This window comes from Plectropomus leopardus, chromosome 21 (assembly GCF_026936395.1).
Source record: "Plectropomus leopardus strain MGB_pleo_1.0 chromosome 21, ASM2693639v1, whole genome shotgun sequence".
Classification (NCBI taxonomy): Eukaryota; Metazoa; Chordata; class Actinopteri; order Perciformes; family Serranidae; genus Plectropomus; species Plectropomus leopardus.
In genome coordinates this window covers 3037579-3065552 of record NC_142196.1, presented here as the reverse complement: position 1 = coordinate 3065552, position 27974 = coordinate 3037579, and the positions used below count along the sequence as shown (strand labels likewise).

Genomic DNA, 27974 nt, shown 5'->3' with positions numbered 1-27974 from the left:
GTTAAACCCAGCAGTACCATCCAAAAATGACCAACTGGAGCACTTTCTCAGTTTGAGGGATTCACACACACACACACACACACACACACACACACACACACACACACACACACACACACACCAAACACACACGTGATGTTGTATGGTGTTGACTACAGTAGTCCACCAGTTGTCGATGAGCTCATCTCACTGGTCATGCCTATGCTTGACCTGGTTCCCATAGTGTGTGTGTGTGTGTGTGTGTGTGTGTGTGTGTGTATGTATGCGCCACTCCATGGCGCGCCAGGCTGATCAAGAAGGTCTCTCTCACTCCCTCTCTCTCTCTCTTTCTGTCCTTGTCTCTCTATCCACATGCCATATTGGATTTTGCCTGCGTCCCTCACCATAGTGACACCCGGAACCCCCACCACACACACACACACACACACACACACACACACACACACACACACACACACACAAACACACAGGGTGAATCACTAGATTAGATGGTATTGACACCTTCTGGATCAGCTGTCATTTGTAGTCTCTGACCTCCATATTCACAGCCACGGACAGTAGAGGGCTTAAGATTCTACCAGTATTTCACTGCACAGACACACACTGTCCCATGCCTGATAGATGCATCAGACAATAAAACTGGGTTAGGGGCGGGCAATATAGCAAAAATCATCACGGTATATTACATTTTATAACACTGTAACATTATATATCATGATACAGGAATTGTTCTGTAAATTCAGTGAGGATATGGTTTAACATACCGAGCATCATCTCATTTGATTAAGAGTTAAAAACAAGACTCAAAACAGTAAAACTAAAATTCTTTCAATGTGGATGCTTTAAGGTTTTTACAATTTTACAGCCTCTCACATTTCCAAGCAACAACTCTAGATTCACGATGTGATGCAGCCCTGTCACCATGAGAAAATGTTGGTGTTTAACATTTCTGTAAACCCCAACGTTACATTTTTATGTTCTTTATGCTCATCATATCTGCTCAATTTATGAAGAGTTATGCAATACAATAACACCTCTTTTAGTGACTCTTTTGTACATCAAGTGACCTATAAAAGCCAAAGAAATGTTTCTATTGTAGTGCTGCAAAATATGTCTTCTTTAAGTCTCCTGACATACCAACTCATGCGAGCATAAAAAATGTTTTGTGATAAATGGGATTTTTCCTAAATTTCCTCATTTCTATAAAGCGTATTTTATATTTGCATTTTCAATTTGTGCAATTTGAGGGTTAGTGGAAACCCGCCCAGTGACTCTACCCTCCAGATATTTTAGCCATGTTGTAGATTTATGTTTCAACCACCAGTTTAAATAATTTCAACTTTTGTCAGTTTGTCTTTGCGTCTGTGGAGAAGAGTCCACTTAAAGGCAAAAATTAGCTACAGCAACTTCCAAAAGCTTTTTTGTTGCAGTTGAGGATGAAAAAGAAAATTGCAGAATTTATCTAAAATGGAGCCAGAATCAAAAACATTCAAGCAGCAGATTTTCACAGCACTTTTATCTGCAGCTTCAGTGGCACATGGAGCAGAATGTTGACCTTGAACTGATGGTCCACCTTGAAGAGTTCCAGGCCCATTCAGGTGTGGAAATTCTTCATCAGCCACATAAGAAGTGGATGAAATGAATGAGACGAGACTTGTTGTCTGCTTGTAGTGTTATTACCACAGTGTGTCTCTGTGATGTCCCTCTGTGTTTGAAGCGAGACATGAGTAGAGTAGAGAGGCTGCCAGTGTTGTGCGGATTGTGGTGTTTTACAGGATTAGGTGCTGTGAGCAGCACATGCCATACAATGCAATCTGTCCTGTTAAGGAGATCCAATAAATGCCCCTTTAAATGCTCCAGTCGGCCCAATCCTTCCCCCACCTCGGCCCATAATCCCAATCCCAGCCATTGTTCATAAAAAGGATAATCCCGGAATTAACTGCTGCCCTAAATGAGGATAGTGCTCCCTGTCACGGACACACACAGTCTCACTCATACATGCACACACACACACACACATTCACGGAGACCAAACTACACTAACACAGAAAGACACTACAGCTGGCTGGTGTTGTAAATCCATTATTAATTCCCCAATTTCAATGACAAAGTTAATTATGGACTAGGCATAAGTGATGTGAGCAACATGTGTTTGTGTGAATGAAAATTCCTACATTGATCGCTCTAATTAGGCACATGTAGCAGACAACATGCTGTGTATTTGTGTCATCATCCACTGTAGCACTGTTTACATGTTTTAACATATAGCGGGCGTGACAGACCCTTTTTGATCAGAGGTCTTTCCATCTTTTAGATTCCTTAAAAACATGAGTTCCATAACTCTATGAGACTTCAACTATCAATTATTTTTGCTTTTTTCCCCTGAAAGACAGTTTTCAGTGTTTCCCACAAAATGACAGTGTATGTGTGTATCACGCTGGTGATAGCTGGCATGGAGGCAGTATGTTTTCAGGATGTAGGGCCTGCCAGACATTCTTGTGAACGTGATATCTCAACAATACCAAAGAGAATTTCTTCCAATCAGACTCAATGATGAGCTGATTTGATTTTGGTGGTCATATTTCAAAGGTCAAGGTCACTGTGACCTCATCAGTCTCATTCTTGTGACTGTAAAATCTCAAGAACACCTTGAGGGAATTTCTTCAAATTTGGCACAAACGCTCAAATTTATTCAAGGATGAACTAATTAGATATTTGTCACGATATTGATCACGATAACCTTACATTCGTCTTATTCTTGTGAAAGTGATACCTCACTAGCAGTCCTAATTAACAGTCCAGCTCTAAATATATAATTGTGGCCTCAGATGATATATATGAAACATGCAAATGTAATGAATCTGTGGTTTGCAGAGACATATAATACCAACATTTTCTCCTGGGGACTGGGCTCAACATTGCTGTCTTTTTATGTCGGTAACAGCTGAACTTGAAATATTAAATTAATTTAATTCATACCAGAAGTTAAGAAAGAATTACTGAAAAATGGATGACATGGTACTTTAAATCAAATGGAAATATATTTCATCAAATACGCTCAAATATATAGCAATGTACATACAGTAGACTCTGGGGTCTTTCAAAACAGGTGTATATACACTAAGATCATGTGACACTGAGACCTAACAAAGGCAGACTTTATTTAACAAATGATGTGGTGTTTTTTTTTCATTTTACAGAATTTTTCTAAAACAGTTTTTTTGTCTTTATTTCACTGATTGCTTCTGCAAGGCACTGTACATCATCAAAAGAGTGAGACCATGCTGGTTGTTTGGGGTGAAAATGATTGACTGGATCAATTTTATTTTAATGTTTAAGTAAAAAACGAGCACCGATGTCAACCCACTTAATTATACCAGTAAATTACTTTTATTGATCAGACGAAAAACACACCAAAAAACAAAGGAAGGGAAATGAGTTCAAGAGTCCAGTGTGAAACTATGAATCATATGAATGAGGGAATGTGTGTCAGTTGGAAGTGATCCCTGTGTGACTGCCAGAGCTTGTGTCAGCACCATTTGCTCCATCTGACCACACGTTCCCCCTTTCTTTTTTATTTTTCCTCTCTGCTGTTTTTTATATCGGGAGGGAAATGGAGCAGAATGGTTTCATTGTGTCTTTGGAAAGATGTTGACAACATGCCGTTGTCTTTTTTTTTTCTTCTTCTTCTCCCCATCTTTTATCCGGCTGACAGCTGACAGATATTTCGGGCAGTGGGGCAAATGGTGATGACGGAGGATTGAAGGAGAGATGGAGGAGCGGATGGAGGGAGGAGGGTGCAGATATTCTACGAATGAGGGTCAACTTGACATAGAAAGCTATTCATGCCACGATGGGACGGGGGGGGGGCAAAGGGGGCCAAAGCTTCTTTCTGGCAGAGAAAGAGAAAGAAATGAAAAGTGAGAGATGAGGAAAGACAGAAAGAGAGCGAGGCAGGGATACTGTATATGACCGGGTGATGGACAGAGCGGTTAAGCAGAAAGACGAAGGCGACCGGAGAGAATGAATGAGACCGATAGAGTGCTCCATGGCCTCATTGCTGGCTGATCTCCAGCCGAGAGTTCATCATGTCAGTTGAGCCGCACGAGCGCACGTGACCATCCGAAGCACGGCTGCTCGCCCAGAGAGAGGGAGTCCTGCAGGGGAATAAACACAGGAATGACCCGACAGTTTAGATCGTTAAAATTCACACCAACAAACTAGTTTCTATCTCTATAGATTCTGTTATTGAAGTTTTCTGTGGACTCATTTAAACATCGATATGGTCAGCGTTTGGGCTATACTCTGTAACAAATCCCATCAAAACGCTCAAATCAAAAATGGCTGAGCATTATGGCTTAAAAAATAAATCAGGCTATAACCCGATACTTGATGAATATCTAGATGTTCAGAAATCTCCTCTAAACTAAATTACAAAATGATTAAATAACTACAGTTACAATAAAGTTTAATAAAGTAGCTACCATCATAATACAGGTGAAAAAAGTACTGTTATAATACAGTTGATTGAAGTGTTGTAATACTAGAGTTAATTGAAATACTGTAATAGGAGAGTTATATAAAATACTAATATCATTTTGTTTAATAAAAAACGGTGATCAAGAAAATACTGTTATAATGAAGCTCAATAAAGTACTGCTATAATAAAGTTAAAAAGTAATCAAGATTTATTGATAGATAGAGGTAGATTTATTGGTAATTTCTTTAACAACGTTTAAAATGAATTTAAAATTTGTCCCTCAATCCTGTTACTTCTTGTTGATAATATAATATATAATCTATAATGATAAAGTTAAATAAAGTTCTGTTACAATAAAGTCAGTGGAATACTGTTATAATACTGTTAAATAAGGTACTGTTACAGTAAAGTCAAATAAAATACAGTTATAATTAAGTTCAATAATATTTTGTCATGATCAATTTAAATGAAGTACTGTTATAATAAAGTTCAATAAAATATAGTTATAATAAAGTTGAATGAAGCATTGTTATAATAAAGTTAAATAAAGCACTGTTTTAATTAAGTTAAATAAAATACCGTTATAAAGTAAAATAAAATACTGTCATAAAGTAAAATAAATTACTGTTATAATAAAGTTTAATAAAGTGCCGTTATAGTAAAGTTTAAGTATCATTCTGTCACAGTAAAATTAAATAAAGTATTGTTATAATTAAATAAATCAATTTATATAAATCAAGGTGTTACCACTAGCTTTATTCTGAAATTTTTGTACATGTTCACATTGTATATATATATATATATATATATATATATATATATATATATTCATTTTCTGTTTTTTTTTAATTGTTTTCACTTTCTCTCTCTGGCAAAAATTAGCATGTAGGCCAGTCCCAATATTTAATTTTAAAGTCAGCATCTGCTGATACCGATGCGTGCCGATATTATCCTGCATCCCCATGAATGTTCGAAATAATGCTCACATGGTTAATATTCGTAAATAGATTGCACAGCACGGTATTCCAGCATATAAACACCGCTCAGATCCTGAGGCTCCGGGCAAAATAAGATCAGAGATCATGTCTGGGGTTGGCTCAATGGGGGCCCCACAGTTATTTTTTAGCCAGTGGCCCAATAGCAGCTTAATTCATCCCTAATTGTAACAAATGATGATGTCAGATTTCAGGCATTGAAACAAATAGGGCTTCATTGCCAGACTGTACGATGCTATTTTTTTCTGGAGCCATTAGCATGTGGGAAAGTCCAGTTTGGACATGAATACATGATGAGCGCAGAATGAAGGGCCGCTCCGAGGCATTCACTCGACCTCACTCTGACTTTATCATTCCCCCTCTCTCTGTCACGCACATTTGTCTCTTTGTCTCCACTCTCCATTGTAGAGATGGTGTCCTCTCCTCCACTCATCCGTCTCTGCTGCTCTTTCTGCTTTAATCTTGATGGAACACTTTTGACCGATAACTCCCATCTCTTCGCTCATCTTCTGAAGAAATAGATAAATAAAAAATTCAGTACTTTGATATTTGTGCTGTCCTCCTAGATAAGTACAAAACCCCCTTCCCCCCTTTGTTTACAGTGTGTCTGTGTTTGTGTTCCGACTGAAGCAGGTCAGATATGAAGCAGAGTATTTAGGTCAGCTGACGTTCATGTTTTCATTTTTCAACCAAACCATGTGAGGCTGAGCATTATGGCTGGCTGATCAAAGCTGGATTGATCCATTCCCACAGCACAGCTCTGACACTGATTTCATTAATGACATTAGCAACTCGCTAATCAGATGTCCGGCATGGACCTGACCTCTCACTGGGCTTCAAAGCCATGCTCAGGCTCTGCTTTTGTCTAAGATCAGATCTGTGGAGAAGTGGTTTTTCATGTGTTTGTGGTGGTGTGGATGACCCATTTAGTGAGGCCTCTTGGTCACTGGGATTTTCATATTCACGTCTCTGTTTAAAAGTATATTCATTTCATTGATTAAGATAGGAAATTGATTGCCAGCATCCTGTTGTCACTTATATTCATCAGTCCAAAAATAATTAGTGCTGATGTCTAAAATCAATCTTTATAAAGTCTCAAAAATGCAAAGACATGGGGAAGTAGGATTTTTGAAGCATTTTTCTTTTGATCTTATTAATTTTTTAAAGGGTTTGCACAGTCATGAAAAACCTAGAAAAGTAATGGAATCTGCAGTTAGCAATTTTCAGGCCAGGGAAAGTTTTGAAAAACTAAATATACTTTGAAAATTTTGGAAAAGTCCTTGAATTTTGTTTAACAAACCTTTATAATAACACGTTGTGTTCAACAGCTGTTGGAAATTTGAAAAGCCAAGGATCATTTCTCTTTTAACAGTTTCTGTCTGTGATAAAGGTAAATTTGGGTGATTTTTAAAGAAAACATGCCTTCAATACTTGCAGGCCCATGGGTTTGGAAAGCATGTTTTCTATAAAAGTCAATGAAAAATTTTAGAGAAATGCCAAAAAATTTTAACAAACATTAAAAATCACCACGTTTTTCTTTAAAAAAAAAATCTGCAATGAAGAAGAATCATCAAGTATCTATGGTTACATTAGAGAATATATGGTCTTGAAAATTAGCCTCAAAATCATGGAAAAGTCATTAAAATGTATTGGTAAAAATGTGTATGAACCCTGATTGTAAAATTTTCAAATACCTGGTGAAAGCCCTTTTTTTAAAAAAAACAAAACTTTTCCAACTGCCTCTTGAATTAACATCAATACATCAGGATAACCAACAGCACTCATGTTTTGTTTTTGGCCAGGATGCTGAGTAGAGGATTCAGTGTCTGCTAGTTAGCTGTCACTGGATGACACCCTGGACAACATAATCAATGTACAGTATCAATGAAAATTGAGTATTCAACCAAAATTTTGCAGCAAAGTACATCAGTAAAGGCAGTGCACACAAGGCTCAGGACAATGAACCGGAATAAGAAACCCAAAACTCCCCAACAAACAGCAGCCAATTTAGTTCTACCCTTGTCTCTGCTACGGGACAAAAAACTTCTGTGTTTATTTTTTTTTTTGGTATTTTTTTGTTTTTAAATTTAATTGTGAGTGGCAAAAGTCTTAAATCTAACTTGCCTTTAGCTGTAGGAACCCTGTACTGAGCATTCGTTGTTTCCTCCTTTGTTCTTCCTCTGTGCTAAACTGTCTTCCCATGAACACCATCACATAAAACCTCACAGCACCGCCCTGCCTCCAATAAATTATGTTCATAAACTACCTCTGGAACTCACTGTCTGAAGGGTCTGAGGCTTTAAGTGTTAGTAACGTCTCTAAAATTCAAACTCATTGAATGATACTTTTCAGATTGTGACCCACTCTTCTTAAATTAGACTGTTTTTCCATATTGTTCAGCCCAACCAAATATGAAACTAAACAGTGTTTCCCACTGAATTAGAAGTCTTTTGTATCATTCTTTGTCCCCTCTCTAAATCTGGGCTTTTTTGCGGGTCCCGGTAGATAATTAATTAGTTGCTCCAACCACAGCTTATCAGACCGATGGATGACAGGAGCAGCTGCTGCAGAGCCAAAAAATTGCAAACTTTTAGACCCAGTACAATTTCACTTTTACTGCGCCTGACGTTCTACTGCTCCGTCTGTGCCCAGAGCATGCTCTGTGCTCCAAAAGTGTGGTGCAGTGAATGACCGAACAGTATTCTAACAGCGCTCCTAATGAACGGTCCAGCTCCAAAACTAGAAAAGCAAAACTTGGCAGCAGATGTTTTGATTGCAGCTACAAATAAATGAATGTGTGGGAAACCCTGCTAATCCGACTGAGAATATATCCTGACAGATTCTCATACTTAGATGAATATACAGTTCACATATTTGCAGTCATTAGGTAAAGCTCATGTGTGTTGACCTTTTAAGAGCAGAGCGGATACATTAGGAAGTGTTAGGTTTTCTGTATGTCAGACTGGAGTCGTTTCTGTCTGATCCTCTGAGGTATTAACATTCATTCCAGCAGTTTAATGCACGTGCTGAGAGCAGCCGTGTGTGTGTCTGGGTGTGGGTGGGTGTGTGTGTGTGTGTGCGTGCAATGGTGACGCAGATTAGAAGCCACTCACTTCATACACACATTCCCCTAGCTGACCTAATTATAAGCATAGTTCTCTTCTTGTTCTCTCAGAATTTTGGCTCTTCTTCTCTTCACACACTGCTTTCTCATTAAAGCAACGGGGTGAGATTTCTGCATCAACACATAACAAAACCAAAGTAGTAAGGGTGTGTGGGGGGGGGCTGTGTGTGTGTTGTGTGTCTGTGTGAGGACTACTTGAACTTAGTGTTTAACCAAGATTATTTTATTTTTACACGGTAACAACCGTACTTATTTCAAGCCAAACCATGTTTTTTTTTTAACCCCAACCAAGTGCTTTTGTTGCCTTAAGCTAAAAGCAAACACACACACACACACACACACACACACTAACAAGACTTTATTACCTTTTTAACTGATCATAAAACACACTTCAATCAAACTGAAAAGCAATAAAATTAAACTCCCCCAAACCATCTTGGTTATTATTGCGAGTAATCTAGTCCATTGTTCCAACAATCACCAGCTCCGGTTTGGTCAAAATAAATTCTGAATTCACCACGTTAGATTTTGTAAATTCAAACATTTTCATATGGACCCTGAGTCTGAAATAAAGGAGTGATTGATAAAGCCTCCATCACAAAATAAACATATACAAAGTTCAGAACACTGATTAAGAGGAAAAGCTAATTTAAAGAAAATAAATAATTTAGCAAGTACGTTACTTACTGTCAGCTTTTCAGACTAATAAATACAAAGTAGAAACCTATAAAATTTTAAGAAAAGTAATAATATCATTCCTATCTTTCTTATTAAACAGAGAAACACCTTTGAAATTCAACTGTCTCTTGGTCACAGAAGACTCATGAGGGCTACAAAAATACACACGTCATCCAAGCTCAACAGAAACAAAAGAAAAGTCACCCACACCGTCTTGGTTACTCTTTTGTTAGTAATCTGTAAGTTAACTGTTTCAACAGTCACCAGCTCTGGTTTTGATAAATCCTTTATTCACCAAGTTAGAAGTAAAAAACATGCTGTTATTCTGTACGCTCTCTCTCTCACCCTGCTGACGCCGGCTGTTTACAGTCCTGTAGCTTTTCCATCCACCACTGAGTATCATGTTGTCTTTCAGCTCAGCTGCCTGTTACATCCATAGAGACTGGAGACTGAGCTCTGGTGGTGCGTGCTGTGCACTACATACAATGAGTGTAACAGAAAGAGCAGCACCTGTAGGCTATTTATTGATAAACATACCTTCAGGATTTCTAGTACCTAGAGAGTCATAGTTTGGTATGCAGGGCCACTGACAAAGGGTCAGTATTTGACAAGTTGGGAGTGAGAATGCAGAATGGAGGTTCTGCAAGGAATCATTTGACTTTCATTACCATGCATCAGGTCTGACTTCCAGACAGTTTTGCCAGTGTTTTTAGTTGGGTTAAAGGCCTTTTCTTCCCACCTTGAAAAACCAAAACACGCCCCCCCTCCTCCTCCTCTTCCTCCCTCTCTCCACCTTCCTCTGAGATAAAGCCTAATTCAGCAGCCCCCTGAGGGGACGCCTTGTCTATTCCTGACTGCCCTCTCTCTTTTTTCTGTTCAATCACGCACCCGGTCTAATTGAGTTTATCCAGCAGAGTTTATCTCAGGTCAGAGGAAATTACAGGGACTTTAAGGAGGGCGGCACTTTGAGTATTTTTGATCAGTCCTGACAGTTTTCATTGTGCTGTTTGTTTTTTAATCACCACCCTGTTTCTGGTGTCAGAGGTGGAGAGAAAGTGATCAGTCAACAGAGCTGGCCTCGTTCAACTCAAGCTCATAATTAGTTTTCTCTGCTATTTCTGCTGCCGCCTCCAGCAAGTCCTAACACACACACACACACATACACATTCACACACTGGGGCTGGATGGTGATTTATTTCCATGGTGTCTAGTGGGATTCACCATAAAAAGCCTGACACAGGACAAGTTTGGTTTTGGATGGAGCAGTGAACACAGACTGTGGTTTGGGTTTCCTGCGGGTACTCTGGTTTCCTCCCACAGTCCAACACAAACTCTAAATTACACATGAATGTGTCTGTGTGTCTGTGTGCACCACTTGCCTACTGCAGCCCCACTGACCACTCACAGGTTAAACAGAGGGAATGGAGAGATTTTGGAAACCTGGCTGATCTTCAGCTCTTCCACACTGAAAATTTATGAAGTAGCAAGTTGACACGTTTCCATTTTAATCTGTGGACTGTGTGTGTATGTGTGTGTGCATGTGCGTGTGCGTGTGTTTGTGTGTGTGTGTGTGTGTGTGTGTGTGTGTGCAGTGCGGCTGGAGGTGAGATCTTCAACCAGTGTGTGTCAGATCAGGAAGACGAGGCCTTCAGTGAGGAGGACGTGAAGAGGCTCATGAGGCAGATCCTGGAGGGAGTCTCCTTCCTCCACCAGAACAATGTAGTCCACCTGGACCTGAAGGTCAGTGTGCACACACGCACACACGCACACACACACACACACACACACACACACACACGCGCGCACACACACACACACACACACACACACACACACACACACACACACACACACACACACACACACACACACACACACTAGGGCTGGGCAATAAATCGAAAATCAATGGAACCCGACATTCAGAACCAACGTAATTTTGCCCATGTTGGTTATATCGCTTGTTTGAAAATTCTGTTAATCCTTTCCAACCTTTTGGGGTTGCCAACTCTCACGCATTCAACATCATTTGAGCACAACAGTGATGCGGTCAGGACTGTGGCACTTAGATAAGTTTCACTTTAACTTTAGTTCCCCCTCTGAAAGGGCTATCTTGGAGAAATACTAAGTGAGTGAGCGAGTGGATAAATGAGACTTGGATTATTCTGCACAAGTTGTGTGAGACTTTGTAAACAGAGGCTTTGACATAGTTTTGCTGTTGGTAAATGTGGACCCCTTTCACTTCAGTTCATCAAGAATATTCTCAGTTTTTGGATTCTTAATGCAGATGTGAGATTTACTGAGTTTTCTTTATAAATTAAATGTATCACAGAGTGAGTAAGTGATATGCAAATGGTCATTTGGGGGTGAGGTGTGGCTTTAAATTAAATTTCCTATTTCAAATCTCACCCATCATCCATAAATGACTTTTCTGAAAGAAACATGACATGAATACATAAACATAAAAGAAAGTAGCTCAGATGGGTTTATCCTGTATGAAACTGGTGAAACAAAGAAGACTCTTGCGCACTGGAAATGAAGGGGAGAAGCTAAAGATGGTACAGATGAAGACGTGTTGCCTGTCAAACACTAACGTGTGCTGTGATGTGCCGTCAGCCTCAGAACATCCTGCTGACCAGCAGCTCTCCTCTGGGAGACATTAAGATCGTGGACTTCGGCCTGTCCAGGATGGTCAGCAGCCAGCAGGAGATCAGGGAGATCATGGGAACTCCGGAGTACGTCGGTGAGTCGGTGCTCAGCATCACTTCTAACACACTCATTTTAGCACTGATTTCCTTCTAGATTATAACTGTCATGTTTGTGTTGATGTTTTTTCAGCTCCTGAGATTCTAAACTATGAGCCCATCAGCACAGCAACAGATATGTGGTAAGAAAAGTTTGCCAGTGACAAATAAATGTTGGTTATACTGGACACTTGGGCTCTTTTTTGCTGGCATATGAAAACTGACTGGTGGCCCCCCAGTGGTAGTCGTCAAAAACAACACTATGGCTGCAAAGAGCTAAAAGCCACACATTAACTGCACTGATCTTTCAACTGGGCTTGCATCATAATGGGAATGTCATTAGTTTAGCAGGTATTTGGTCATAAATAAAAGTATTATATCAATTTTTTAAAAAATGACCAGTTAGTTATGAATTAAAAGTTATAAATACATACCATGGCATGGTCATCTATCCTGTCACAAGTGCACAGCTCATCAGTTTGACACGACCTTATCCAGCTCAAGAGTGCACAGGCTCCATTTGTCTAAATCACAGCCGTCAAAGATGTGTCTATCAGTGGACGCCTCTTGTAATAGATGTAGATACTCGGCAGCTACATCAGCTCACACAGTTTGATTTTGTCCGAAGTTCTCAGGTTTGAAGAGCTCTAAATGTAATGTCTGTAGAATTTTTATATCATTTCTCAGTAATGAAGTTCATCTTTCATAACTTGAAGTGACTGATGAGTATTTTCAGTAGAGATCTGTCATTTTAAAAATGTCTCCTACATTATTTTGCTTTAAACACAATATATTAACACATTCTGCCCATCTTCTACACCTCCAAGTAATTGGCCATACTGTAGTTAGGAAATATATCTTTACATCATCTTTGCCTCTCAACATAAAATACAAATAGTATAAGGAAAGTTAATAAAGTGTGGAAAAACAGATTTATTTTTTGTATTTATTTTATTTGTGATTACTATTTTTCACATTCTAGTTTTCCTACTCTTGCTACAGATAGTACCACTGCGTGCTGCTACCATTTGGGTTGAGGATTCACATTTTTGTGTATGTAATTTAATTTATGCACTATGCATTTTGTTTTTTGCTGCCCTGATCCCTCTGCACTGTGCTCCATGCTTGTTTTCAGGAGCACTGGTGTTTTGGCCTATGTGATGCTGACGGGGATCTCTCCGTTCCTGGGCGAGAACAAGCAGGAGACGTTTCTCAACATCTCCCAGCTCAATGTGAGCTACACCGAGGAGGAGCTGCAGCAGCTGGACCAGGCTGCCCTGTCCTTCATCCAAACGCTGCTCTGCAAGCAGCCACAGTCAGTACACCACTCATGCTGCCTCAGCTCACAGTAATATGATGTCACGCTGGAGCTCTATTTTTTTAATTTAGTTATTTATTTATTTATTTATTTTTTAATACTTTTTCCCATGCCATTTTCAGGAAGCTTTTCTGATTTTGTTAGCAATTCTTGCCAAAAATGTTTTCAATCAAAGTCAAAATATGTATATAAAAAAACATAAATACCAATTTATCTGCCATATCAAAAACAAAAAAAAGAAAAGTTGAGGAGATGCAGACAATTTTATATAGGTAATGACTAGGTTCCAGTTGATCATATACTGTACCCATAATTATACATGATTCAATAATCTCTGTATACCTGCATGTATACTGACATACACACACACAAGTTCCTGCATGTACCTACATGTACACATTATGTTAATATATACACCTGTTCACTTTTCTGTATGTACAGGGATATACACACATACAAGTGTTCCCATACATATCTGCACAGACATGAATACATACATGGTACATGCATGAACACATGTGCTTGTACTCCTGTCTTCCTATACACTTTTATATACATCAACATTCACAAGAATATATACAAATCTATACATTTACATTCAAACTCTTACTGTGTATTAATATTATTATTATTATTATTATTATTATTATTATCATTATTATCATTATTATCTTTATCTTTATTATTATTAAGGATTCATGTGTGTGTGTGTCTGTGTGTCTGTGTGTCTGTGTTTGTGTGTGTCTGTGTGTCCAGGGATCGGGCCACAGCTGAGCAGTGTCTCAAACACCCCTGGCTTCAGTCCTCAGAGCCTCAGGAGACCCAGACAGAAGAGCAGAATCTCCCAGTGGAGAACCAAGGGAAATCCAGCTCCACCAGCAGCTCCACCAGTAGCCCTGAACCTCCCAGCAGCACCTCCACGGCAGAGGAGGAGGAGGATGAGGAGGGAGAAGCCCCAGTGACGGAGGAGCTGATAGTGATGGCTGCATACACACTGGGTCAGTGCCGCCAGTCGTCCAGCTCCAGCTCCGAAAAGGAGGCGCTGGCTGCAGAGCAGAAGGCCATCTCCAAACGCTTCAAGTTTGAGGAGCCTTTCAGCGCCCTGCAGGAGGTCCCTGGAGAGTTCATCTACTGACCCCCCCCCTTACGACTGGTACTGTCTGAGGAAAGTTAGTGTTGTCACAGTAACAAGAATAAACCTTGTGAATATACCAGTCCCCCTCCATATATTCTGTATGTTTATGATCAGATGCTGCTGCACAGCCACTCTGATTTTATTTAAGCAGTTGGATTTAAAGTGCATTTTTAAGGACCTGCACGTTTTTCTCCCAAAATGCATCTGCTTGCTTGACACCCACCTTCTCTACCTTCTCACACGGCTGCAGCAGGTTTATGTCTTGATTTGGTTTGCTGTTGTGTTTCTCTTTCTCTCTGAGCAACTGGCCAAATGTAGACAGCGAGACATTTCCAGAAGTTCAGCTTTTGGTGTTGAAGAGTGAGGTCTTCTTTTTGCAGCTGTCATCTCAGACCAACTTTGAACAATTAACCCTTTAACACCTGGATCAAGATGAGTTTTTTTGGTGCTGCGTTTAGATGCTTTTCACTAGCATTGAAACTCCTGAAACCTGAGAATACTGGTTTGATTTCTTTTAAAAACACGATGCAACTTGGCAAGAAATGACCTGCAACTTCAGAAAGTAAAGTAAGTGGGGGCAGTTCTTGTTAAGCTGTTTGTCACCCTCTCCCCATGTTGTGAAAGAAATCAAGCTAGTTAGCTCAAGTATCAAAGGGTTAAACAGGAAGACATCCATGATAGACGAGGCTGAATCCAAATATGCACCTTCTGGACCAGCCCTTCAAACCTGCAGGCTGCATGCAACATGCACCATGTGACCTCTCACAGTATTTCAATGAACAGAATTTGCATTTTGTGAATTCAAAGAGTGTGTGCAATGTAAAGCCCCAATGTATAAATAAATGTATACATACAAAATTCAGAGTATTGACTGAGATTGAAACCTAATTTTTTTTTAACAGTTTTTTAACAAAGTTAATTCAAGTTCCATTTAATAGTTCTTCTGAAGCTTGTGTTCATGCAAGAACCCATCACCCATCACTCCTAATAGTTGAAAGGACTTTAAAACCTGTCTGGTTTTAACATCCAGTTAGTCAGAATTTAAAAAAAAATAATTTATATATAGTAGTCTTGGGTGGTATATAATATTCCATACCTTCATGCCTTGCTGAAATTTCCACAGGGTATATGCTAAATGATGTGTGGTGCTAAAACTCACCCGATGGCAAGTGTGCAACTTACTTTCAGCTTTTGAGACTAATAAACACACAATAGAAACCCACAAACTGTTGAGAAAAGTATTATTCTCATGCCTATTGTCCTCATTAAGTGGATAAATACAGCTGTACACTTTTTGAATTCAACTTTGTCTCGGTCACAGATCAGACTGATGAGGTTTAAATTGTCTCATTAACTTTAAAACACATTTTATTCAAACTGGACAGACACAAAATAAAACTTAACCCAAACTGTCCTTTTTACTTTTACTAGTAATCTACTTAGTAGGTCCACTGTTCCAACAATCACCAGCTCCAGTTTGGTCCAGATAAATACTCAATTCACTAAGTTAAATGTAAAATAAAAAACATGCCGTTATTCACCACACTCGCTCTGCCTGCCGGCTGTTCACAGTCCTGCAACTTCTCCCTCCACCACTAGATGTCACAGTGTCTTTCAGCTCAGCTGTTTGTTCTGCCAGCAGAGACCACAAATTAAACTCTGGTGGTGCGTGCTGTGCACTACATACAATGAGTTTATAAGAAAAAGGAGCGCCTGCATTTATGACGGTATGATCATACCATCGGGATTTTCGTTATACCCCGCTGTATCGTAATACAGTGATCACGCCCAAGCCTAACTGCTAGTGGCCATGCTATAAAATATTGAAAACACTCACCGTGCTGAAGTATCACTCAGGCTCTAATCCTAATCCATCACTTTGTGCTCTGTCACATGGGGTATTCTGTGTGGTTTCAATACATATGATGACATGTTTGGACCATCATGTTTTGAAATTGCGCTAATTTCAAAAACAGGTGGAACTCTCTCCCAGTATGTATAGACAGTGTATATACAGTAGCACAAACACACTTCCAGTCATCATATATGTGCATGATGAGTGAAGGAGTTGATTTGCTGTTGCACTTATTACAAAACAACAGGAAGTGACTACCTTTTTTTTTTTAAATTCAGAAGCCAAATGTTTGTTGATCTCGCTTGTCCTCTTCTGTGCTGCTTTATGAACAGAAACCAGCTCCTCTTGATTCTACCCTCTTTGTATTTTGTCTCGTTTTATATTTGGTGCCATGCTTGGAAAAAGTATTTGATGATTTTTAGCTCTTTATTTTTTTTCCCCCGCTGTACTATTACAGATCTCTCTGAGACAGAATCTTTGAGTTTTCTAATTCTGTGTACATGATGCTAATTATTTTGTTTTTATGAAGTACAAATATTCAGCAGTACTGTTTAGAGAGCCATCATTCCTCTTGTATGGTGGCTCTCCCATGATTCAGTTCTCCGTGAAGCAGTAAAATTTGATCATTGTAAACTGTACATGTAGACGAGGAGCACTCTAGACTTCCAGAGGGTCTGTACTGTAAATGGATTTAGTTTATGTAGTTATAAGCTCTGTTGCTATGAGAACTGAGTTGTACATGAATGTCCCGTACTGTAAATAAACATGTCAGAAGTGTGTTGAGAGTGTGAGTGATCATTTGGGATCAGAGTTCAGAAATGAAAAGTGTGTTTTAGGAGTCGTACTTTGTGTATCTGGTCCGTCTCATGTAAACAACATCCTCTGTACCTTTACATGAACGTAACCTCTGTCATGTCTTATTGTGGTAATAATCACATGCAGGACATCATGCAAAAATACTCTTCAACAAGTCCAGTACATTAAAAATCCTACTTAAATAAAAGTACAAATGTCTTATATGCAAAAAAATATCAAAGTAAAAGTACTCCGTCTGCAGTAAAGTGTCTCTTGTGACTGATACGTTAACCTTCAAATGTATACACTTTTATGTCTCTTTCACACAAAGTAAAAAACAGTCAGTCATTTTCTGTAACCGCTTGTCCTTGTAAGGGTCGCAGGCTGGAGCCAATCCCAGCTGTCATCGGGCGGAAGGCGGGGTACACCCTGGACAGTTCGCCAGACCATCGCAGGGCTGACACATATAGACGAACAACCATACACACTCACAGTCACACCTAAGGGCAATTTAGAGTCACCAATTAACCTGAGCTGCATGTCTTTGGACCGTGGGAGGAAGCCGGAGACCCCGGAGAGAACCCACGTGGACATGGGGAGAACATGCAAACTCCACACAGAAGAGCCCCCACTTGGACCAAACCACGTTCCAACCAGGATTCGAACCAGGGACCCTCTTGCTGTGAGGCAACAGTGCTAACCACAAAGCCACCGTGCCACCCAAAACAAAACAACAAAACAAAAAATAACAAAGAACATGCCCTTGATAAAGTGCTTTAAAATTTCAATTCTGTAACATAATTCTAAGAATGTAATTATGATAATTAGAAATATCATTTTCCCCTACTTTTTTTCCAAATTCCTTTTGATTTGTGGAACATCTCTGACCAAGATGCTAATTTCTTTTCTTTTTTTTCCTTCTGAAAGCTGCACAAGAAAAGTGATGTTGCTCCAAGTATCAAATGTTTTATTATCATAACTATTATTCCAAACTGACCAAACCTTCGACCTTGACCCTACTACATTCATGGGAAAAAAATCATCATCATCAATGCTACATGATAAAAAGTTCATACAAAAGATTATGACAGTGCCAAAGTTGATAGGAAAAAATACAGTATATATTGAATTGGTTTTATGAAAGAAAACCTTTGAAAAAAACTGCTAAAATAAGTCCTAGTATCTGTGTGTCAGGCCAACTCTGACTCGCTGTCACTCTCTGGTTGGCTCTGCTCAGGTGTGCTGCTGTACACAGGTGAAGGGGGTGTGGCCTTTGGGAACAAGGGAAGAGGGAAATGTTTGGGGAGGCCATTTTTAATTTTTAAAATTTTTTAATTTTTTAATTTTAATTTTTTAAGTTTACACTTTTTTTAATGGTGGTTTCTTTCTATGACTGACAGCAGTCATAAAAAGCTTTGTGTGTGTGTGTGTGTGTGTGTGTGTGTGTGTGTGTGTGTGTGTGAGAGAGAGAGACCAAAAAGACTGAGCGAGCCGTCATGTTAAGGCTGGATTGTTCCTTTTCCTGATTCCACGGAAGTGAGTTTGATTCCCTTTTTGGATATTTTTCTTGCCATGCGTTTTGCCATGCTTTTTCCTGGTTTTTATGTGTGCATTTTGAAGGGAGGATTGTTTTAAGTTGGACAAATTGTTATTCAAGCAGACATTCCTCTCATAACTTTTGTTTTTTCTTTTTTTTGAAGTTTTAGTTTTGTATTTACTTCATATGAGAGGGAGGTTATTATATGAATAAACTGTGATCAAGATTCATATAGGTTTCCTTTTAGTCCTTTCTGTTGCTGGTGTCAGTCGGAAATTAAACAAACAAATCGGACATTAAAGTGTTTCTCAGGAGACTCATGCTGTTCTCCACAACTTACCACCTTTATCATACTTTTTTGTGATGATTTGTTTTTATTAACAAATTACAGTGCAAATGCAGTTCTAAATACAGACTTCCATTTGTGCATTTGAAAATAATTACTTTAAAAAGGAAAAAAATAAAAGTACAAAGATAGTTATCAAAGACAAAAGAAAATAGGCCAAAAACAAACAAACAAACAAACAAAAACACTGACAACAGGGATACTAATGCTTGAATTTATCTATAGAGAAGATGTACTAATACTTAACTTGAGGGACATTTTGGAGGCACGAACATATGTATATAAACTTACAAACAGATCTAAAATAATTAGAATTGGGCAAGAAAAAACAGGAGTTGTACCTAGCATCAACCCCACCCCTGTATGGCTCTCCATTTTCTGTCATCTATATGAAAATGTAGTCTGTACACACATTCACACATGTACAGGCACGCACATATTACACATATACCATATAGCACAGACATGAACACATATCAGTGAAAACAATATACTGAAAGAATATATAAGAAAACCAACACGAAAGTTTAAGTTAAAGTTGGTGCAGGAAGAGTTGCATACGGACCCTCAATTTTCTGAAAGGTTGAAGTTTTTTTTCTTACATTAAATAATGTTTTTTTTTAAGTGTATAGAAAGAGGTGAAATCATTCACCCTAATCACACTTGTGTTGGGCTTTCACAACTGTTAAGATTTTACGATAAATATTCTTAAAAGTCAGATTTTTAACAGACCACTAAAGTGTTGTTTTCCAGTTTTGACCACTAGGGGGAGCATTGTAGAGCAGACCTCTGGTAGTGTCTTCAGTATCACCTTTTACTGCTAAATGTATGGAGTTAGAACGATCTCAAAATAAGTAAATGCACAGAGAAGGATTGAGAAATGCATTTTGGGATTTATATGTTAAAGACTATTTACACAAAAATATTTTGCAATGCACAAACAAATAATTTTCTTTTCTATATAAATGCAAAAAGAATCCACATAAATTAAAAAGGTTCACAATGTATTTATGATGCACACACAAACATTTCCTGTTTAAAATACCTACAATGGAAATCCACAAATATATGTATTTAAAATAATTGGCTATTTTCATCAAAAACATATATGTATGTTGTGACATACACAAACCGTTGAATCTGCAATGTCAAACTGCTTGTGGTTTGTGAACTTTGAGACTCCCCGAGCGTGCTCCCTTATAATACATCCATGGCTTTGATTCACAAAAGCGTTCATTTTTCAACAAGGAATTGTCTGTAGCCAATCAGATGGCTCCCTCCCTTTAGCCCATCATAAAAAAAAAAAAACGTGCGTAACGTGCGTGAGGTTTTACTTTTCAGCCAATCACATGAGCATGGTCGCACAGCGATTCTTCCGTGGTTGCTACACGTGTGCGCAGGCCCCCTCCCTCGCGCGCGCTCAGTTACGCTCACTACCGTCAGCGCGCGCGGCTTCAGGAGGAAAATTAGATATACAATGGCCGAAAAACAACCACCAACAATAAAAATTCAGCATATTCCTTCGCTGAAGAACAGCATACACGGCGAAGACAGAGTCACAGAAAAGTGAGCTAAAAGGGAAGAATTCAAGGAGCCCGAGATAAAAACAGAGCTGCTTTTCTGAAGTGGCTCGAGCTAACGGGAGCTGAAAGGACGCATGGCGGTGAGTTAGCCTCATTTCTGCTTTACAGCTAAATAATGTTTTTAATGAATGCACTGTAACGACTGTAATGAATGCTGTATCTGTACGTTATGTTACTGTGATGTTGTGGAGCTAACGTTACGTTGTTTACAATGCTAAGGCTGGTTAGCACTCATTTACTGCAGACTGGCTAAACATATCTTTGTGAAGTTACCAAACAGTCTTGTCAGTTTGGGTTTCTGATAGATATTCATGTATGCTCTCATTTTTATATGATGATAATGTTTTCATCACTACTGTTCCACTATGTTAGCTCTCTGTTTACCACCGTTTCTGTTATCAAAGACTTGCAGTACATAAAGCACATGATAACGTTTTTTTGTTTTGTTTTGTCATATTGGAACTGCTGTTCCTAAGTTTTCATAGCAAAATGATTTTTCAAGGAACAGGCTGCGGTTGATGGACAATGTTGTGCCTATCACAGCTGTAGTTGTGGCACCACCACTGTCACGTAGTGAAATGTCAAAGTACATCTGATGGTGACAAAACTGTCAGATTACACAGATAAATATTTCTTGATGGTTCTGGTAATCCCTGGTTTCTGGATGTGGCATGACTCAACTGTCCACACATCTTGACCTTGGCGGTTTGTGGTCTCTCTTCCTGAACACAACATAATGGTCATCCTGAGACACTTCACAACATGCAAGAAACTAAAGGGAAAAAAAGCCATAGTAGATTCAGGAGCCTTCAGCTGTATGTCATGGCCTTCATCATCTAATGGAGTTTGCTCAGCTGTCTATGAACACCATAAGCACTTACAGCAGGCATGTCAAACCGGTCCACAGGGGGGCCGGTGTGGCTGCAGGTTTTGTTTCCAACCAAGTAGCAGCACACCAGACTTGGCTCATTTAATCAACTGATCTCCATCTTCAGACAGTTGATTGGTCAAACTGTGTGCTCTTGGTTGGTTGGCACAAAAACCTGCAGCCACACCGGCCCCCCTGTGGACCAGTTTGACATGCCTGACTTACAGCATCCACTGGAAAAAGGTCAGAGGTCACAAACCAGGTGTCAGTCAGTCAGGCTACTTCTATTAGCATGTAAGTCATTAAGCTGCAGCAGTACCTCCAGCGACCACTAGATGGAAGCAACAGTATTTCTATCAGATGCATGAGGAGGATGTGAACATGTGCTGCATAATTCACATACTTGTACTCAGATTTAAGCAGATTTTTCTTTGAGGTGCAAATGAATTCTATAAATGAAAAAGGGATTGTTTTTTGCATTGTTAACACCTGTATAGTTTTTTTGGTTTGTTTTTTGGTGAAGAGAATATGTTTTAATCTCTCATGAAGAAATTAGGTTTTTTTGTAATAACTTGTCTTTCCCTGTTATTTATTTATTTATTTTTTATATGACATCACAGGTCAATCTAAGCCAGCCAGCAAGAGGAAGGGAGGGGAGGGTTAGACAGAAAGTTGACTTTCGTTCTGGAGTATCAGTACCTGCAAAACTGAGTGGCTGTAAAACATATGTGCACATATGGATTAGATGCACCCTGCACAAAAACTTAATAAAAACTTGATCACAAAAAATAAGAAACTAATTTATGGCAAAATAAGCAATAAGGGCAATAAAATAGTAAAGTGAATGGAAAATAGTGATAGTTTAAGTGGATTAGAAGAATATAATCAGGTTATATATAAAATGCCATTATTGTCGTCAGAGGGAAACTTGTCTTGGGCACTTTGTAAGTACATACATGGTGTGCAATAGACAACAGAAGACAACACATAAATAGAATATAATAGAATACACTTTACTGTTATTATGCATGGTGTAATAAAACTAAGTGTTTTTTGCAATAAAACAATCTGCAGAACTGCAGAATAGCCACATAGCAGCAGAATAGCAGTGTGTCACTGTGCAAAAGTGTGCAAACATATATAGTATACAGTGTAATAACAGTCCCCGAGGAGAGGCACTAATCTAATGGTGCAACACTGTGTCTGCAGTCAGTCCTGACGGTCTGAGTTATTGTAAAGGGGGGATGGGGGGTTGTTGGGGGTGATGAAGGCCACAGCTCGTCTCAGTCTATGTGTGTGTGATCTGATTATTCTGAAGCTTTTATCAGACAGCAGTGGTTCACAGAGTGGGCGGCCGGTGTGAGCAGTGTCTGTGGAGATGCTGCTGGCCTTCTTCCTCAGGCGGTTGGTGTAGACGATGTCTAGGTGTCGGGCCTCCATCCACACAATGTGCTGAGCCGTCTTCACCACACGGTGCAGGTCTTTCCGCTCTGCAGCTGGATAACACATGATTGTGCAGTTTGTGAGGATGTTGTCAATGGTGCTCCTGTAGAAATTTAATGGTTTCTGGGGAAGCCGGGCTTGATTCTGCTTCCTCAAGAAAAACTCTGTTTGGCTTTATTCACCAGGCTTGAGGTGTTGGAGGTGCATGTCAGTCACTTTGTGAGGGTGACTCCAAGGAACTTCAGTTTTTTGACGTTCTCCACTGCTTCTAATAGACATATACTGTATATGTAATTTGCTGCAACACGTTTTCATCCCAACTTGTTTTTTGTTGGCGCTTTGGGTATCCTTCTGCGTCAACTGTTTACGCTCTGGGATGCTGTTGTGATGATGTCAACGAATGCACATGGTGCACTTGTTACTCCTTATATTGTGGTGTCCGGCCATGTTCTCGAGTGATGCTGCCAGTGTGCCTTGCATGTGGATGTGTCTGGTGCTGTCCAGCCATCTGCCGGCCTGTAACACCAGCTTTTGTCCGAGCGCATTCTTATCTGACGCCGTCCAGCTGCGTTCCGGTTTGAGGCAGAAGGTGGCTTTTGGCGTCATGCTCTCACGCTGAAAGCACAGACAGAGTGGACTTATTTGAAGAGGGAGCAGTATGAACAGGCTGGTAGTTCAATAGACAACACATCACATAGGTATCAGTGTACTGAGGTGAATAAAAAACAGCAGTGTTAATAAAATAGGTACGTAAAAGTTGATGGGAGAAAAATTACACCTGCCCTTAGGATAAAACATAAGTCATCTCCTGTCAAATACGGGCGTCAACGTCTGTAACAGACATTTCAATAAAAATAAATGTGTCAATGTTGGACTGTCAGTAAGCGTCCGTCACCCTAGTTGCTGTAGCGTGAGCGGCACTGTTGGTGCTTGTTGGCAGTACTCCTTTTTTTTCCTGCTGATTCAGCATGTTGGATCTGCGCAGGTGATGGTGGATCCTGCCGATGAATAAAATCACTCTGATTGGCCGTTCAGAGTGCAAAAGAAAACGAAGGGAAGAATGAAGGGTTAAAGTCAAGAAGGAGTGAAGGACTTTACATTTGACGTTTTCATTTACCATTTAAATATGGAGCGTTTTTAAAAGATTTTGCAAATTAAACGGCAACTTCCGTTGATTGTGTTTTTGTGACAAAGTGAGTCACAAACAGGAGATGCTGAGAAAACATTTGTCAAATGTTTGTCTTTACAAAGATCTATTTTCGTCCTCTGTCACTGCAGGAAGTCATCTCGACTGTTTCCTTTTTTTTAACTGGATGATGGAAATTCAGCAGAGCTCTGTAACTGCACCGCTCGCAGCTGCTCTGTCTCTGTTGCGCTCTCGTGGTCTTGCTCAGCGGCACCTCAGTAGTAGCTGCTTGCGGTGTGAAAAGAATGTTCTTCGCAAACTTTCCATGAGAATGTTCTCCAAACTGTCTTGTCTTGGGATTCAACTTGGTTAACATTCACAAGTGTGTGTAACTTTTCTGAGAATGAATGTACAGCATGTACCCACAGATGAGATCCGAGACAGTGATGTTGCCAGGCAGCCGGGAAGATTCACTCAGACTCTCAAAGTAGAAAAACTGGCAGTGTTGATGTGTATAAATATTTGTTTTAACCCTTTGAATCCAAGAGCAACATCACTTTTAGACACCTTTCACAAGTATTTTAACCTTTGAACCCAAAGCACATTGGTGTGATTTCTTTCAAAAACATGAAGACAAAAGGCAATGAGCAGTTTGGTAAGATGTGTTATACAAATTGCATCAAATTAGTAGATTTAGAAAAAAAATTGAGAAAAATGTGCAGGGAAAAAATAAAACGAGGAAAAAATTATATTGATGATTATCATTATTACATATTTGAAATTATTTAGCAAAATTATTATAATTTCTGTAAGCACTTTTTGGAAAGTCATTTCTTTGTTTTTCTTTGTGTGTGTGTGCGCGTGTGTGTGCGTGTTTGTGTGTGTGCGTGTCATTTTTTTGATACTTAATGCCTTCAACACATGTTATAGACAAAAAAAAGGGTGAATGGAGAACTACGCTTATTTTTAAAACTCATACATGTTATTCCTATGGTCTCAGACAGACCAAAAATATTTTTACACATAAACAATTGTTTCCCAAAACCAAAAACTATATTGCTTAAACTCTAAATTTGTGATGCTCCATAGAGAAATAATTCGGAAAGATGGTTTACAACTGGTCCAGCTTCAGGATTCAATTTTTTTCTTAGCCATTAGTTCAAGGTTCACACATTATATGAATTACCACATATTTATTTCAAATAAAGTTAGTTAGTTGCCAAATAAAATAGGACAACAAAATAAAGTGTGAGCAACAATAGCAACACCAGAACTGCCCATCAGACATACTCAGTAACTCCGATCCTCCTTAATTTCATAGAATGTTTTATGATTTTAAACATGGATATTCCCAATTTTCACCATACACTCCATGAAGTAAAACATGCCGCCTTGGAACAAAAAGTAAAAAAACAGAATTCAAGAATAAACAGAAAAGGAACTTCAAAATAAAAGCTCCAGTGAAAAAAATTTATTGTAACTCAAAATAAGTGTATATAAGTGTATTTCACAAACTCCACACGTTCTCGAGTCAGTTGTAGTCCAGTTGGAATTGGCCCACGGTCTGTTTTTGGATTGTGACCCACCAGTTGGGAACCACAGCTCTAGATGACATTTGAGAGCACCATGAAAAAATAAAATGACTAGAAATGACATTGAACTTTCGGTCGTGGTCATTTTACTGGTATAGAAGAAAATGGCGATTGTTGTTAGTTGTTTCAGTGTATTGTGTGTCACACTCACTAATTTGAGATCTCCGTTTTGGCATATTTTTACCCTTTTTTCCATATCAAACTGAAAAATACAACTGTACGCCATTCTAAGCTTCCTTCTCTCACAAAACCAATGTTAACTTAATTGCCTTGTCACCTGTGAACTAATGACTAAGGTGAAATCTGAACCCCGAGGCTGGACCATTGGAAACCAATGATCTGGAACATCTTCCCCGATTTATTGGCTATGGAGCAGCTCCAGACTTGCAGAGAGTAGCTTACGTTCACAAATATGTGCTGGATCATTTCTAGACCTTGGAAATAAAATATTGTAGTTCTTAATTAGGGGGGTATTCCCCTTTAAAGTGTCACCAGTTCAGCAATGCTATCAAGTTCGTTTGCTAATTTAACCTGACAGCAATTAGCCTCCTGTGTCATGGAGCGGTGTGTCTCGGGCACAGCTCCGAAAGCTTTAAGACCTGAGAACCAAGCCTTTCTAATGGTATGCAACTGATGCCTTAATAATATATAAAGAGTCATGAGTTATCATTTCACCTGGTAAAACCCCAGAAACCCTGTTCAGTCAGGTGCACAGATATTACAAAACCCACACTGCTGACAGTGGTTACGCAGTGTAAAGCTGCTAGAATTTTATCCAATAGCACAATTCAAGATTCAAGATTTGTTTTATTGTCATTTCTGCGAGTATGAAACGAAATACCGTTTCTCATCCTTACTTCAGTACATTTAAAGAGAGAGTTCTGTGCATTAAAAAGGCAGTACTAAATATTCAAAAAACAACTGTCAGTACAATAAAACAATATCAAATCCCTAAAATAAAAAACTAAACAGACATATCAGACACACAGTTGAGCGGCCGAGCCAACAAACATTTAAAAACACACAATTAAAACTGCTTGTTGTTTCTAGGGAGGCCAAACATTACCAGCAGCACATTGAATTACAGATAGTACAACACACCATCCACAGGGACCAACAGGCAGCAACAGAGAGCGGAAACAATAACACTAAACTGAGATTAAATCAGCTTGACAACAGGACAAACTGAAAACAAACTACAGACGAGCCTGAAGGCCACAAATGAGCTGACAATATGTGAGCAATGACGGGACAATGTGAGCGATGTGAAGCTACGGAGGAAGAAAACAAATCGGTATCCAGATGGAAGCACAGCAGTGTCGGCATGTGTTCAGATTTAATAGCTGAGACAACATAGCAGTGACTGGTATTGTTTTCACCTTGTGGGAGTGTGTGTGTTATCATGGAAAAATGTGGTCCTAGAGACACTAAGAGGAGCTACAGCAGCAACGTGTTCTCATCCCAAGTTGTCACATGTTGTCACTTTGCAGTGGACTTCCAAGTCTACATCTTGCTACATCTGTTGCATTTTAGGTAATTTTCTGCATCTGCTGTTGACATTCTGGGATGCCGTTACGATGATGTCGACAAGAGCACATGGTTGGATGCTGCTGCAGGTGGTTTTGTTTACACAACACAAGCACATGGCACACGCAGGTTGCTAGGGATGGTTAGGTTTAGGCAACATTAGACGGGTTTCCATGACAGATTTGCGCTAAACTTAAAACAATATTTTCCAGTAGTCGATAAAACACAATTGACTGTGTGTGAGATGACTGTTTCCACTGAGTGATGTTATGCGATGTCTCCTCTGGTGATAACACTCCAAGAAGCATGGTGATGGATGTTCAAAACATTAGCAGCTTTATTTCTATTGCAGCCACCGCACTAGCTGTCATTATTTCCAATCCGAGGCCATGTAGGCGTGCTATGCGAGCAATAATGGAAAGGCAAGGCCCTTATATGTGAGAGCAGCCAAGTCTGAGGGATTTCTGGGAGGTGATAGCCCATGATTTCACAGAGGAATTGTGGATTCAAAATTTCCAGATGATCCGCTCAACTTTTGAAGAGTTATGCGATGCAGTAACACTTCTTGTGGCACCTGATGCATCATGGCCAAGGGAGCCAGTTCCTACTGACAAGTGCAAAGCCAAAGCTATAAACTGGCTACCTGTGCAGAATCCAGGGAGAGAGCGAAAAAACGGTTTGCAGTTTTGCAAAGTGTGTTTTTTTCTGATCATCTGAAATACCACCTCATTCAAGGGACTTTTTTAGCGATAAATGGGAGTTGACATGTTTCCTTTAGGCATATTTTATATTCACAATTTAAATTTGTGCAATTTGAGGGTAAATGGAAAC

General features: G+C 39.4%; 2 protein-coding genes across 2 annotated transcripts in view; both read left to right on the top strand.

Moving 5' to 3' along the window:
- stk17a (serine/threonine kinase 17a) overlaps window positions 1-17103 on the top strand; it is a 41261-nt gene extending 24158 nt beyond the window's left edge. The window contains exons 3-7 of the mRNA XM_042510578.2: window positions 10870-11017; window positions 11891-12017; window positions 12113-12161; window positions 13154-13333; window positions 14093-17103. Coding sequence (XP_042366512.1) covers window positions 10870-11017; window positions 11891-12017; window positions 12113-12161; window positions 13154-13333; window positions 14093-14471 — 883 coding nt within the window. The 3' untranslated portion in view covers window positions 14472-17103. The remainder of the gene's footprint in view (window positions 1-10869; window positions 11018-11890; window positions 12018-12112; window positions 12162-13153; window positions 13334-14092) is intronic.
- A 3292-nt stretch (window positions 17104-20395) lies between these two features.
- Window positions 20396-27974, top strand: part of vopp1b (VOPP1 WW domain binding protein b) — a 55409-nt gene continuing 47830 nt past the window's right edge. Inside the window, exon 1 of the mRNA XM_088072167.1 lies at window positions 20396-20667. The gene's annotated coding sequence lies outside the window, so the exon portion shown is untranslated. The remainder of the gene's footprint in view (window positions 20668-27974) is intronic.